This window comes from Ambystoma mexicanum, chromosome 8 (assembly GCF_040938575.1).
Source record: "Ambystoma mexicanum isolate Mex_15411 chromosome 8, UKY_AmexF1_1, whole genome shotgun sequence".
NCBI lineage: Eukaryota > Metazoa > Chordata > Amphibia > Caudata > Ambystomatidae > Ambystoma > Ambystoma mexicanum.
Window position 1 is genome coordinate 397,386,944 of NC_090929.1, and position 15,702 is coordinate 397,402,645.

The 15,702-nt window shown below is 48.7% G+C and overlaps 1 protein-coding gene across 5 annotated transcripts in view; it reads left to right on the forward strand.

Moving 5' to 3' along the window:
• CDK5RAP2 (CDK5 regulatory subunit associated protein 2) overlaps positions 1–15,702 on the forward strand; it is a 2,172,192-nt gene that overhangs the window by 230,789 nt on the left and 1,925,701 nt on the right. For all 5 annotated transcript variants that reach the window (XM_069609888.1, XM_069609889.1, XM_069609892.1 and 2 more), the window contains exon 6: positions 599–722. In XM_069609888.1, coding sequence (XP_069465989.1) covers positions 599–722 — 124 coding nt within the window. The remainder of the gene's footprint in view (positions 1–598; positions 723–15,702) is intronic.

Genomic DNA, 15,702 nt, shown 5'->3' on the forward strand with positions numbered 1-15,702 from the left:
GCAATCTGGACACTTATGTGTAGGAAGGGGTATGGAGGTCTGTAGTCAAAGGGGTAAGCTATTTAACTGTAACTTTGGTTCAGCTGGATGAGTATTCTCTGTAGGGATCTGCAATTACTTGAACGATGTCTGTTAGACTGCACTGATGGTTTATCACTGAAGAGCTTTAACTTGCATTGTTTCACACAGCTTATCTCCATGCTCAGAGGGAGAAAAGATTACAGAGCCATGGAAGCTTTCCACCAGGCAAGCGAGGATTGACCATGTCAGAGATTTGGGATGGTCCCTGAAACTCGGATTAAACCAGTACAAACATGGAATTTGCTTTAATTGTTGATGGTACCAAAAAGAAATCCAGCTATTTAGAATACAGTGGTAGCATTGGTGGGATAGGGACGCTGAGGTTGATGCCAATGAATGGAAACATTCTGTTGCTAAAAGCACAGAGGCTCGAGGAGGAAGGTTAACCGGGCTTGAAACTGTTTCCATTAACTGTAAATGTTCAACGTAGTACAAAATTCCTAAGCATTTTCTTGTATCGCTATGCATGATATCGCAGTAGTTGACTGGTTACTCTTTTGTTTCTTGTTTATTTTAGAAAAGCTGTTGAGAGTTTAACTGGTGACAGCGGATCTACAGTTCAGCGTATGAGGGAGGATGCACAAAAACAAGTGCAAATAGTCGAAGAGTTTCTAAATAGCAAAATAATTCAGTTGGAAGAGGTAAATAAAGACTTGTGAAATTAAATGTTTATCAAATGCTGTTTAAAATGTCAATACATGAGTGAGTGGAGCATCGCATTTTGGCTCTAATAAACATTCCACGCTTGCCATCTTTAGGGCAAGAGGACACCTTGGGGTTAATCCGGAAATCTGCCCACTAGTTGTCAAATAACTTTAATTATGGCCCTATTCCAGCTGACATTTTGATGACAAGAGGGGTCTAATGGGTTGGTCCGCTCCATAAGCAGTGCACCGGTGAGGTCTTTGTCTTTACATTTAAGTCACACGTCATTGTTTCCCATTTGCGACATGCCACCTCCACTGCACACCACTATAATCACTCTGTAATGAATCTGTGGTGCCTGGGCAAATTCTACCGCAACAATAACAACAACTTGAATCCATCTAAAGTTCATGGGCATACAAGTCAGTTGACCGAGGTATGATCGAGAGGACGTCATTCAAACTTGGCTTCTCAAGCACCGAGCGAGAACATCAGGCAAATCCTGGAGACCTATTCCTTGTGACATGAAGATGCAGGGACTTTCCTTGAACTCCAGATTCCACATCTTGCCTTCCCTAGATGACATCGATGGAACAAATGCCCCTGCGTCTTTTCCGTATTCAGGTGTTCCCTCTCACTATTTACAGCCCCATTCAAAACAACCTTGTCTCGAGATTCAGAATAACAATGCAATGTCCCTAGGCATTGCGTCTTGCAACATTGCATGGTTAAAGGACAAGCTTGCCAAGAAAATGTACTTTCCTTCCTATATGCCCATGGTATAATCTTCCTTCAGAGGACTTGGGCTATTTCAGTGCCGGAAATGTGAGGGTTTATTGTCCACCAAAAGTCTGTGCAAAAGAACAATAGAGGGAGGAATTCTGATGGGTAAGCCATCTGGGTAACTTCACCATAGAAGGATCAAATGCGGTTTTAAGTATAGACAGTAACAATATTCTTGCCTTAAGGGTGAAGATACTCTTGAAATACAATCTTCTCCTTTATAACACCCCGGCACCCAATGGAACAAATAACCTGTATACTCTAATCCAGGTGTTAGAATTTTATTTGGACTCAATGGATATTTTGATTTTAGGAGGGAACTCAATTTAAAAGCAGGTTGTGAATTTTTATTTTTAAGGGATCATGTGGGGAAGATTCAAGACTTTGCCGCAACTATACACCTGCCGTTTTGCAAGACGCACGGGGGGGGGGGGCGCACATTAGGCCTTTAATGTAACAAGTTCCTATTGCATGGTTAATGGCAGAGTTCTGCCTGATAATCTCTGAAATATTATTTTTAGGATTTCTCGTTATACATCTATTATAGGCTATTTTATACTGAGAGTCTTAGCCAGATAGTGACCATGCGGCACTATAAATGAATTTGATCTGGGGAAAGGATCATAATAGCAGGGCTATCGACTCCTTTCCAGCGTGTCCAGCTGAGGCAGCCCCCAATATGGGAACAAAAGGGAAATGGGCTAAACTGTCACTGGACCACATCACGCAAGTGATGGTGAACGAAAACACCCTTAATGAGATATTGTATTGCCTGGAAGCGAACTGTAGCCCTAGCCTAGTTGTATCAAATTTCCAGAAATGTGTAGAGATTGTCGGGCATCACTTAAAATCTAAACCCCTAAACCCAACACATGCCACATTAAGGTAGGCTGGTTCTCACAGTGGTGTAAGTTAGCAAAGCAGGAGTTAATAACTACTGTTAAAACAGCTCCATATAGCCCAGATGAGGTGAAATGAAAGAGGTTTGCCTATAAGCTCACCTGTTTGGGTGCAAAAAAAAGATCTTGGCAGAAAAGAAGGCACAGGCAATGGAAGAGGCTGCTTTCTGGGATGCATCCTGAAAATGTTGGTTACTTGTGTCACGCTCCCTGAATGAGCCCTTAGAATCTCATTGCGATCCCAGTGTCAGTCCCCATTTTTGGATAGAGTGTTACCTGGAGGTATACTCAAAGTAAGTCTTGGATAGGGAATTTTCCCTTAACCAAGCAATTCTTATAGGTGTCTCCACGAATGCTTCACCAGCATAGTTTTCAGTAAAAGAAGTCTGAAGTCATTACTAAGCAAGCAGCTCTTCAAAATCCTGGCCCTGACGCGATTCCGGCGGACCTCCTTTAAGTCTAACTTGACCTCTAATTTCAGGGCTACTAGGCTAAGGTCTTCCCTGTGCCTTGTTGGGTACGCAATTGCTTATATGCATACCGTTGCATCCAGTTCAGTTCTATCCATCCCAGCACTATATCCTAGAAATTGTCTGGTGCTTGTGAGCCTGGTCCAGTATCATTGTCTATGGTCATCCCTTTGTCTTGCTGTGTCTGCAATTGCTTGTGGGTGGTGCTTTCTCACTGTGCGGTTTCATCAAGTTCTGTAGTAACGAGTGTATGAGTACATCTTAGATATGGTGGGTGATACTCGGTGAAACCGAAGGTCCAGCAGCTGGCCAGGCCTTGTTGTTTGTGCTATGTCTGACTAACACAGTTACGTAGACCACATCGATGTCCCTTGCTGGTAGTTTCCTTGTCCATTTCGTTGCCTGATTTATAGATCATCTTCCATTGAAGATGGGAATAAAGTTAGAGCATAAGTGCTACTGGATCCAGGTTTTCGGGTCCCGAGCAATTGTTTACAGTGGGCGGTTGGGTATTCCTGTCCAAGTTTATGGTTCAAATTTGTGAAATTACACTGCATCAGAGTCCCTTGCTAGAGCGCTCAAGCGCTTATCTGATAGGCGCGTGCAGTGAGTAACAGTAAGAAACAAAGAGCAAGCTCCGTAAAGCATCCGAATACAGGTGTTCCTGCGCCTCATCTGAAAGGAGTTCTGGCATCAATTCCCAGACAGATCAGATTAAGCATCAAATGATCTGACAACATTCAAGTCTGTTGGACGATGACAACCATGTCTGGTCCAAATCACATTGTTACAATATAGGTGCTAGAAGGACCTCAGTCGATAGTTCTGCAAAATACATTCCCAGATGGGTAGGATTAGCAAAGATATGCGTGCTAGTGGGCCCTTGGTATGTGGTACTGCTCAAATATTTCCAGATAAGATAAGCAAGGATGGACATCTCCTGGATTTATAACGTAGTGCATATCTGGAGGAGACAATGATCAAGCTCAGTCGTGGCTTTGGTACATAATTGCTATTAGTGCTTGGATTACGAGTCTAGCAGAATCTATCAAGATAATTGGAGATAGATAACTGTTGAATTCAGAGCGTAGAGTGTGCCTGTTGCAGGAAGGCAATGATTCAACTCTGTCATGGCGTAGGTACACAAGTGCTACTACGATTCAGGTTTTAAGTCTAGGGCAATGGCTTCAGATAGTTGGAGGTAGATATCTCCTGGCCTGAGAGCCTAGTGAAGGGCCTGTATTGAAGGGGTTACTGAGCCATTTCTTGGATGTGGTAGTAGGTCGAGTGGTCCGAGCGGTGCCTTATGTTTTTCGGGGAAGAGCCAGGTTTTCAGTGCCTTCCGGAAAGCCATGTAGGCATGTCTTTGCTGTGTCTAATGATATATGTGATATTTCCTTTATAACGCACCTGTACAGAAGTGTTTCTAGGCGTGACAAGACCAGGGAGGGAAGACAGAGGGAGGACAAAACAATCTTACTATGCCTTGTGTCATTCAGATCGTGCAAGTGCGATAACGCAATGTGCAGGGGGTGGGGGAGATGGGGCAAGTGCCAGGGAGAGGGAAGTGCAATCAGGGCAGCATTGCTCTGAGTAAGTGCAGCCAGGGCAGCACGACTCTGTTAAAGTAAAAGGAGGCAAGGGACTGTAGTGTTACAGTTACAGCCCCTAAGTGTGTGGTAGGGTTGGAGGCAGTGCAGGGGCAACTGGTCTTGGAGGAACCTGGTACCCAATGAGACTCTAAGGGTAACCAGGCAACTAGTCAGCGCAGCAGACGGGTATGTCAGGAGGGGGGCGAGAAAGAGAAAGCATGGAGGCAGTGAGTTCCACAAAGTTGGCACCAGGGTTCAGTAACCGGACCCTCTGATCCTGGCGGAATTGGAGGCAAGGACCACTAGGAGGAGAGCCGTGCTTGACCTTAGGGTGCGGGTTGGGTGGTAAGGCGTAATCTTTTCTTGTAGGTATTTGGGGCCTGCTTTGTGCATCGCTCAGTGAGTAATGCATAAGATTTTGAAGGTGGCCCTCCGTCCAATTGGGAGCCAGCTTTGGGTGCGGAGAGCAGGTGAGATGTGGTCCATTTGTCCCAGTGCGAGAAGCAGTCTGGCAGCCGAGTTTTGGACTCTTTGGGGTTTGTTTAGTTTGTAGGCCGGTGCGCCCAGGTGGAGGGAGTTTGCATAGTCCAGTCTGGACATGACAATTGACATAATTGCAGGCAGTCTATTGGGGTAGGTGAGATAAGGGAAGATGCGCTTCAGAAGCCTAAGGTGAAAATGACAGGATTTGGATGTATAGTTGATGTGGTGAGACAGTTAAGCCGAGTCCATTGTGCAGCTGAGGTTTTTGATAGTGGTGGCGGTCGGGGGGAGGGCTGAGTGAGGGTGGTGTGAGAAACCTGAAGGTGTCTCCCAATCTAATTGCAGGGGATCTGTCATCCAGGTGGCCAGGACACAGCCATTGCTATTTGATCCAGTTCCTGGGGGTGGACCAGTGCGGGAGGATAACCTGGATGGGGGGTCCTCCGGGAGTGGAATGGGAACACCGACGGGTGAGAAGCGATATTCCCCTTCTATTCAACCCTCTTCCCTATCCTACTACATGGGAAACTCAACCTCTCTACCCCCGCCCTCTTTTCCGACGCAAACACTTTCGCATATCGTGAAGGACGACAGACTAACACGCAAACCATGTACCTGACATGTCCCAACACCAGGGTCAGGCAAAGTCATGCAATTGACGAGAATCACTCTCACCTGAGGACCCTTCCCCTTCCCCCACAGGAATCAAAGGTGGAGCATGAGAGCATAGTACGAGCCACGCAGACCGCACGACGAGAGGGATAACTCAGAACAGCAGTTCAAGAGGAGGCGAAAGACGACACAAATCGAGAGGTTGCCAAGGTGAGAAGTGACCTTGCCCATATCGACAGAGGCCTCTGAAACCTCCAGAGAAGGAATCGAAAGACCTCAAACAATAGCCAGTGGGTGTTGCCGCAGATGTCCACGGTACCCGGGGCGCCTCCTGCGCTGGCAGCCAAGCCGGGGAGACACATGTGCCCCAATGGTACCGGCCATGACTCTACAGACAAGAAAGCCAAGGCGTTCATCACAGCCGGTGAGTCGAGCGGAGAGCTGATAAAGAAACCTAACTGTGTGGAGAGAAAGTACCAAGCGGCTGATTAAAGAACTGTGTTGAACAAAAAATAGCAAGTGGCTACTTGAACTTTAAACAGTTAATATTTAAAGGGGGAAACCCAGCAACAGAGGAGTCCGGCACCACGTGGGTGCTCACTCAAGAAACTATGGGCTATTACCCGAAGGTAGAAAACTACCAGAACCAGAAGGCCTTGGGGAAAGACGAGAAGGAGGTCAAAGTGGTCATACAGGGGTTTGTAAATTGCTCTGTACAGTTGAAAGTCTTTGACCGACAGATGATTGTGAATGTAAGGGAAGTGAATCCTGCATCATAAAAGTTGAACCACGAAATGTGTTAACAAGATTGGCAAAAGTAAACCTGAACAAGGGAAGCCGACAAAAAATGGGACGAAGTCTACCTTCCCGAAAAACAGTGTGTTGACAAGAGTGAAACTGGCAGAGGTATGTCCAGCGTAGGGAGGCTAACCATCAAGAGGTCCTGAAATCATTAAGGAACTTTGCTATCAAGGTCTCAGCCCGGAAGAGGGGCAGATTCAGAGGTGAAAAAGCAGGACATAACCTGTAAGCAGAAAGGAACTTTTGTTTATTGTTTTGAATACATCAGGCCCATGGCGGCAAGGAACTTTTCGCTAGAAAAGAAACTTAACCACTGAATGCCCAGATTGCTGAAAGCAGAACTGTTAGCTCGTGCTGGGAAAACTTGAGCGTGTGCTGTGCTCCAAAGTCCACCCTTGTTCCGTGCTGAAAACGTGGGGAAGGGAGACCCCAATTACTGCATCCTGGCATATTCTTTGTGAACACTTCTTTCTTATGAACATTTTGCCACACTTTCTTTGCATTTAGTGTAAGGATTGGCAAAAGGTTTTTCTTAGGATAGGCCCTTTTATTTGACAAGACGCCACAAAGACTGCCTTATTATTGTTTGATGGTCGACGCTTGTTCCCATCTTATATTTAGGTTTAGATTAGGCGTTTTTCCAACCTACCTTTTACAGTTTAATAAACACCTTTGAACTGTGATCACTTGTCTGTCTTAACTGTTTCACCAGGAGTTCCTTACAGTGGCCAGGAAGTCGGTTGGGCTAATAGAGTTGTTTTTTTGCATACCATGATCTCTGTTTTCCCTGGTTTCAGAAGTAGATGGTTAGTCGTCATCCAGCAGTCAATGTCAATGAGACATGCTGCTAGGTCAAGGTGAGGGTTGGAGGTCGATTTAGGAATTTTGTAGATGATTTGTGCATCATCTGCATAGTGATAGGTGAGGGTTGGGTGAGCGGAATATCCTGGTCAGAGGGGTCATCTAAAGGTTGAAGAGAAGGGGTGAGAAGCAGGTCCCTTGGGTTACTCCAGTGTTCACTGTGTATGCAGTGGAGAGGAAAGGGGGAGGTGGGTGATTTGCTGTCTGTTAATGAAGAAAAAAGCTATCCAGTTGAGCGATGAGTCTCGTATTCCTAGGGAGTGCAGTCTGTCGAGGACGATCATGTGGTTACTAGTGTCAAACACTGCTGAGAGGTCAAGAAGAACTGCTCTCCATCCTTATGAGTCTGCAGTGACTTTAGAGATCAGTGTGATTTCTGTTCAATGGCGCGGGGCAGAATCCTGATTGTGTGGGGTCTAGGAGATTGTTCGATTCCATGAAACCATTGAGCTGGGAGTACGCCGAAGTTTCCCTAGGTGAGGGAGTCATTAAGGATGGACCTCGCCTGTTCTCATCCACAAGTGGAGGTGAAGATTTCTTTGGGGAGAGAAGCGGGACAAGGGTGGAGAGGGGAGCTGGAGGGTTGGCTGTCGGATAGTAGTTTGTCAAATTCCTCGCTCGAGCAGAACAAATGGTTCTCGGTGGTCAGGAGGGTTGATTCTTATAGAGCGGGTGTTGGGTGGGCGGGCAGGTTGGAGAGTTTGGTGTTGTGCGTGGTCGTCCTGTCTAGGGTTGTTTTGTGGAAATATTCAGAGAGGGAGTTGCAGAGCTTTTGCGAGGAGGCAGTTTGGGTATGTGGTGCACAAAGGGTTCAATAACTCTGTGATGATTCTGTGGACCTCTTTGCTGCAGTTACGACAGCTCAGGATTCTTTTATTTTAATAGGCTTTTTTGGCCTTTGGCATCTCTGATTTGCAATTTCGATGATAATGGGCGAACACTGCTTTTCAGGGTTCTGGAGGCTCGCCATTTGCGCTCGAGGGAGCGGTTATGGGTTTTGAGAGTCTTCAGGTGGGGGGGTGAACCATTTGGGGGGTAGGTCTTTTTTGCGGTATGGAGCAGAATAGCAAGGGTTAGAGGAAGGAGTGAGTCATTTAGCCAGGAATCTAAGAGCTCTGTGGATATGGGTCTATCTGTGACTGGGAGTGAGGGGAGTCAAAAGGTTAGTTGTCCCAGGAAGGAGTATAAACCTGGAATATCCTGGCAGAGGCACCAGTCTGAGTCCGAACTCAACAATTGAAGACCCACTGAGGTGAAAATCATTGGAAGATAAACCCTGAATATCTCTGACAACTTTCGGATGAGGAGCTAGTGTAGACGGCTTTAAGAGAAAATGAGGCACACAAAAGAAAGATACAGGCTGACAAGTTTTTGACAAGACTGTGAATTTGCCACCACTCGTATGAGAGAGTGATATTACTCCTGAGAATCCTAGTGTGAAAGAGAAAGGCTTAACCAGTTAGAATAGTGGCGTACACCAATTTATATCAATAAGACATTGGCATGGAAACATTTTGGCTTTTGCTTTTTTAATATCAGACCATCGCAATACTTGTGTATGGGTGGAGGTAATATTCATCTGATACGGTCCATGTTCTTTGAATACTGTAAGGAAGAAATGGCATCAATAATAGACACAGACACAATAAATGCAAGTTTTGAAAACCTTCATTTTGTAGTTTACTGGGGTTGGTGAAACTCCTAACTGGCCCAAACTCTAATATGGGAGTAGTCTGGACCATTAAAAAATACAATAGGGATTCCAAGATGGCTGCCGGGTAACGGACATTGCGTCTCCCGAGCTGCCAGACCCGCTCTTAACCTGAACGGGCCAAGGCACCCCTGATGCCGATCTTTGCCCTCTCCAGCACCTGTTTTCGCCGTCTGCGCCCTTTGACGCCTGCTCGCCCGGAGACGACGTGCGGGGACTTTGCGGGAGCTCTCCACCACACCGGCCCCCGGGAGGAGATCCGAGGGGCACAGACACCCCAGCGGATCAGCAGTGGCCAGGGCCAGCCCAAGCCGACGGCGGAGCAGATCCCCGGTGAGGCCCAGTGGGGGAGTGGCGATACGCATCAGAAGGGCCCCGGGGGAGTGGCGATATGTGGCACAGCGCGACCCCAGGCACTCCCCGGCAAGTGTGGATCCTTTGGGTCTGCGGGGTGCGCGGGTGTCGACGAGGGGGCGGGCCCGGAGGTCCGACCCGACTGGAGTGGACCCCGAACACCGCACAGAGGCACCTTCCCCTCGAACTCAATCCCGCGGTGGGGATCCAGGTGCTCCCTCGGGCCTCCAGAGTAACTGCTAAGGCACTGAGGAGGGGAGGTCGCACCAGGGGTGTCTGGACTGGGTCTCCAGCCTCAGTCCATCACGGGCCTGGGCTCGATCTGTGCATAGGTGAAACCCAACCGGGGAGAGCAGACGGAATCGGGCTGGGCAGAGGCTTGCGGCCCCCCACGAGAGGCTGAGTGGGGGAGAGGGTCCACAGCCCCCATTTGTGACTTTTAACTTTAATTGAGCGCGAGGAACCCCTGCTCGCTCTACTCCGCTCCGAGAACCTCATCGAGGAATAAGCGGAACAAGCTAGCTTCAGACCCAGAGCCCATCATGTCCAGAAATAGATCCAAGGATCCCCCTTAGGCCCTCAAAGGCGTTAAGAAGACTCAGGAGGGCCCCCTTACCAAACTCTGGGCCAAAGATCACGAGCAAGATCCCGACTGCCAGAGTGATCACCAGGTGGAGGGCTGGACGAGAGCGCAGGATACAGACCCTCACCCGGAGCATCAAGATGGGCCAGTCACTCACGGGCGCTCAGACAAGTCCTTGGTGAAGTGGTGGATAAGATCACAACGGCGAGTCAGAAGCAGATGGATGCCCTGAGGGAAGATCTGGCTGAGGGATTAAAGGACATCAAGCGGGATAGCCATAATGTTGAAGAGAGAGTGGACACAAAGGAGCAGGCCATCCAAGAGCTGGCCGAGGACGCGAGGAAAGCGGAAAACCTTCTGGAAACTTTGGCGCTGGCCACTCAGAACCTGGAGCTACAGGCCGAAGACCTAGAGAACCGCTCTAGAAGAACTAACATTCGGGTTTTAGCACTGCCAGAGTACGTCCAGCCTCAGGATCTCACACAAACTCTCACGGCGGTCTTCAGGGACCTCCTGGACGTGGACACAGTTATGGTTCTCCAGTTTGACAGGATTCACAGAGTGGGACCTTCCCGCCCAGAACATGGGACAGACGCAGGGACGTGCTAGTGGCATTCCACAGCTATGCCGCAATAGAAAAGATCCTGGGAAAAGCGAGAAAGGCTGGCTATATATCCTGTAACGGCGCCGAGATATTCTTGTATCAGGATTTGTCCCAAATAACACTGAATAAAAGGAGACGGATGCTCCCGGTGCTGAAACATCTGCGCGAAAAACAAATCAAATACAGATGGTCCCATCCATTTGGCCTGCCCTTCCTGTAGCAGGGTAGCCAGCATAAGATTATGACCTGTGAACAAGGCCTGGACTTATTGGGTATTGATGAGCAACCACTGGCGAGTCCTGAGGGCCCTCCTGGCCAGCGTGGTCCGTATAAGTCATGTGAATGGTCCACCCTCAAGCCTAAGCGATCTAGGAAAAAGGCCCCCCCAGAAGGCAGGCCGCAGCTCAATGGGGGGTGGGGGGAAGCTGTCTCAACACTCAACATGGCTCGCCTGATAATCCAGCAGACACCAACTCCTTAGCATCATAGGGGCACCAGCTCAGTGAGTCCGGGGAGGGCGCTCACTTCATAAGTCTGAGGCACCGGAACAGGGTTGCGAAAGCAGCGATGAAAGTTTATTGCGGGAAGGGGAGGGGGTCGGTGTCACTTGGGATGAGATCCCGCATTGGGAAGACCTGGGGTAATGCTGGGGCTCAACTCTCGTCTTGTAGTTACGAGGGGGTCAAGTAGCCAGTTGAGCCCACCCAGGGGGTTACCTAAGTTGGGGGGGTGGGTGGGAGTTGTTGCAGGGGCAGTTGAGAGAACGCAATTGCTTAGAAATGCCTGACTTGGCCACAGCACCTGGGGTCCCAAGAAACCAGGAGTCCAAGGCGGCCAGCCCGTACCAAATAAATTACATATCCTGATAGCATGGAGCATCTGAAGATATTGTCCTTAAATGTCAATGGGCTAAATTCACTGGTTAAAAGGAAGAAGGTGGAATTGTTCATACGCAAAGAAAAGCCACACATAGTTGCATTGCAGGAGACTCGCATCCAAACACGGGACACTTGGAGATCCAAAATCTGGGGATATGCCTGGCTCTCCCAGGCCACTCAGGTTAGCAAAAAGGGCGGGGTGGCTCCCTCACTGAGAGATGGGTTGGATCTTTCGATCAAGACAACATAAAATGACCATCAGGGGAGGTACCTGGTGCTGATATTGGAGGGTAGAGGGGAGGTATACACAATCGCTACACTATATGCGCCCAACACCGGGCAAGATGCCTTCATTCAGAGGTCTCTCGCCCGTCTGAGCGCTTTTGCTAGGGGTCGTATCATCCTAGCAGGAGACTTTGACATGGCTTGGGACCCCTCTAGGTACAGACGTAGGGCACTGTGGTGAGCACTGGGAGGACGTTCTGGGGAGCTCAAAAAGAAATTCCAAGATCTGGCCCTGGTGGACGCATGGAGGAAGATACAGATAAATGACAAAGGGTATACATTCTACTCATATACTCATAAAACGCACTCCCGAATTGACTACGTCTGGGTATCTGCCCCTCTCTTGGGGTCCATCTCTGGGATCTCACTTGGACCCCTAGCGATTTCAGACCACACGCATATCGCTTTAACATTGAGCAGGCCACAGGGACCCCCAGGGCTATGGAAATGGCGATATCCGACCCAGCTATTTAAGGATCCAGTTCTGATACAGGAGTTGGAACGGGAACTGGAGGAATACGTGGAGAAGAATGACTGGGATGACACTACACCGCAAATATGGTGGGACGCACTAAATGCCACGTTAAGGGGGAAAATTATGGCAATCAAGGCCAGAAGGGACAGGGAACTAAGACTGGAAGAAGAGAACCTGGGCAGAAAGCTTGGGAGGCAATGGCACAATTGGCCACAAAGCACACACCAGCCGTAGCAAGGGAGGTTCGGACGCTGAGGGGCCAACTGAATCTCGTCCAGACCAGAGCGGCAGAGCGCAACCTGCTGCCCTTGCGCCAAATGCATTACATCAAAGCGAACAAATCCGACAGATTGCTCGCTCGGATGCTGAGAAAGGAGGAGAACGGCAAAACTATCCTTAAGATCAGGGGGGAGGGAGGGCAGACGTTCCCGAACAGCTGGGAGATCGAGGAAGAATTCCACTAATTTTATACCACCCTTTATTCGTCAAGTAATCCCAACCCCATTAGGCAAAAGGCATACCTAGACAAGCTAGACCTGAGGACCCTTTCAAAGGGGGAGCGGGAACAGCTTGAAGGTGAAATAACAACAGACGAAGTCAGGAAGGCAATCCTCACTCTCTCCCCGGACCCAGATGGCTTTGCAGCCGAGTTCTATAAGCTACACAAAGAATTTCTAATCCCCCAGTTTACCAGACTCTTTAACCACATAAGTTCCCCTGGAGCCCTCCCCGGTCCATGGACGAGGTCAAAGTAATTCTCATACACAAACAGGGTAAAGACCCGCAGGAGTGTGGGTCCTATCACCCGATTGCGCTCATATATGTTGATGCGAAGATCTGCACGAAGATCTTGGCAGCCAGGCTAGATTCCATATGCCTAAATTGGTGCAACACGACCAGGCAGGCATCATTGGAGGGCGCCAGACAGCGGACAATGTGCGCAGAGTGACCCACTTGATCGAGAAGACTCAGATAAAGGTGATCCCCGCTCTCCTCTTGGTGATAGAAGCCGAAAAGGCCTTCAATCACGTGGAGTGGGGCTTCCTCTTTGCCACAATGACCAAAATGGGCTTCGGACCCAAATACATTGATCAAGTGTGCGCCAGCTATCAAAATCTGTCCCTCCGCCTAGCAATCAATGGTCAGATCTCAGAATCAGTGAGGGTAGAGAGGGGCACAAACCAGGGGTGCCCGCTTTCCCTGCTGTTTTATGCTCTCCATTTAGAGCCATTCTTGGAGGCAGTAAGAACGATGGAGAACATAAGGGGCATCATGTTCGGGGGCCAGGCACATAAACTGGCAGCCTTTGTGGTCGATATGTTACTCACATTGACCGACCCTGAGGTATCGCTACCAGCAGTACGTGAGGAGCTTGACAATTTTGGGCAGGTCGCAGGCCTGACAGTAAATACACACAAGTCTGAGATTCTTAACCTGAATTTGCAGGTGGAATCGGTACAATATATCCAACGAGAATATGTATTCAGATGGGCAAGCAAGGGAATCAAGTACTTGGGGGGGTTTATCTCACCAACACAGTGGGGGAACTATATCGGGCGAATTAACTCCCTCTATTGGAGAAAATTAAATCCTGGCATTAGACTGGTGTCCCCTGTACATCTCGTGGATGGGGCACATCAATGCCCTTAATATGGTGGTGCTCCTTCAGCACTTTGCCGCCCTCCCGGTAGAAGTCCTGCACTCCTTTTTCAGAGCCTTCCATGAAGCCACAAACCTCTTCATCTGGAACTGCAAACGTCCCAGAATAGCCTCAGCCCTAATGAGTACTCCAACCCTCCGAGGGGGCATGGGCGAGCCCGATTTTAAGGCCTACTATATAGCGGCCCAGATAAGGGTTCTCAGAGATTGGCAGAGAAATGATCGGGATAAACCGTGGAGGCCGATGGACAGGGTAGTGGTAGCCGGGCGGCTGGAGGGCACACTCTGGCTTCCAAAGGCGGATAGACCTTCCCAGATGTATATCAGCCATATCACCTCGACCACTGGGGAAGCCTGGAATGGGCAGTCAAACGAGCCCACATCACTACCTTCCCCTCCCCCTATAGACCCCTGTTTGAGAACCCACAATTCTCCCCAGGCTGTAAGAACCCAGCATTCAATGAATGGTAAGTGGGGGGATGTCGTATGTTGCGAGACATGTATGAAGATGGCAGGGTAAAAGACTTTGAGCAATGTAAAATAGAGTTCGGGTTGAAGGAGAACCATAGATACAGATATATGCAACTGCGTTATTGGTTATCCCACCCTGAACAGAGTCGGGCGGGCACACACCCTTTAACTCCGTTTGAAAAAATACTTAGACACACATGAGGGGGACAGCGGTTTTATGGCTTCCATATATAAATATATTAAGGAAGGGGAGACAATCCCCTCCCCCACCGATTAGAGGGTACGTGAGTAAATGGGAAGAGGACACGGGCACAGAAATAGAGAAGAGTGAATGGCAGGATCTGTGGGCACAGATTCCGAAACTCTCTAGGTCCCTTCAGATCCGGGAGATTTGGCTTAAGCTGATGTATCAATGGCACCTAATACCAGTCAGACTAAACAGAATGTTTGCTCGAACCTCGCAACTTTGCTGGAGGGACTGTGGAGGGAGGGGCTCCTGGGCTCACATTTGGTGGGAATGCCCAAAACTGATCACTTTCTGGAGCAACATTCAACAGGCGATGGATCAGGTTCTGGGCCTCAAGGTGGGGGGGGAACAGTGGTGCTGACGCGCAAGTGGAAGTCAACAGACCCTCCCACCCCACCACACCCCACCCCACCCCTGGGACTATGAGTGGGTAGCAAAAATCTGGTTGGTCGTAGGGTCAACACTTGAAGTTTTATATCCGACTGGGCTGACCTGCTAACATTTCTGAAGGAAAGGGCACACAGAGCTTGGTGCCCTAAAACCATGTCACTAATTGGTATTATACTCCCTCAAGAAGTCTCTGATCCTGGAATGTGAGAAAAGCCGAACTGACTTTTAAGGTCTCCTCGAGAAGGGTGAGCAGACCTTAAACTTTGCGTTGCCAATATGGTCTCCCCGAGAGGGGACAAATCTCGATATACTGCTCCTGGGAAGGAGGGGGGGGCTTGAGGGAACAGGGGGGGGGGGGGAGTTTTGTCTTGGGGGTGTTCATAATTTTGTCCTCCTATTTTGATTGGTTATTTAAGTGTCCAAGTCGGTCTAGTCAAAGTAAAAAGGCCTATACTAAGAAATCCTAATCTTGCTCTCCTTCCAAATGATAAATGTGTAAACGGAATACAAAAAGGAAAAAATCTGTTTTAAAAGAAATGTCCGAATGGTATAGGTAACAACTCCCTTCCCCACGTTCAGAAGCACAGGGTCTCGAGAGTTTCATAAAAAGGATAGGTGGATGGCCCAATTCTATCAGTCTTGCACACTCTGGCTTGCTAATACAATTCAACAGTTCAGGTTTGGGCTTCAAGCTTTTGACAGTCTAATCAATCATTTGGGTGGCGTGCACCTTACCACAATAACACAGTTCTGTTCTTGGTTTTCCCTTAGTCACTATTCATCACGGGCTTCCCTCCGTCTAGCTCAAGCCCGTCTTT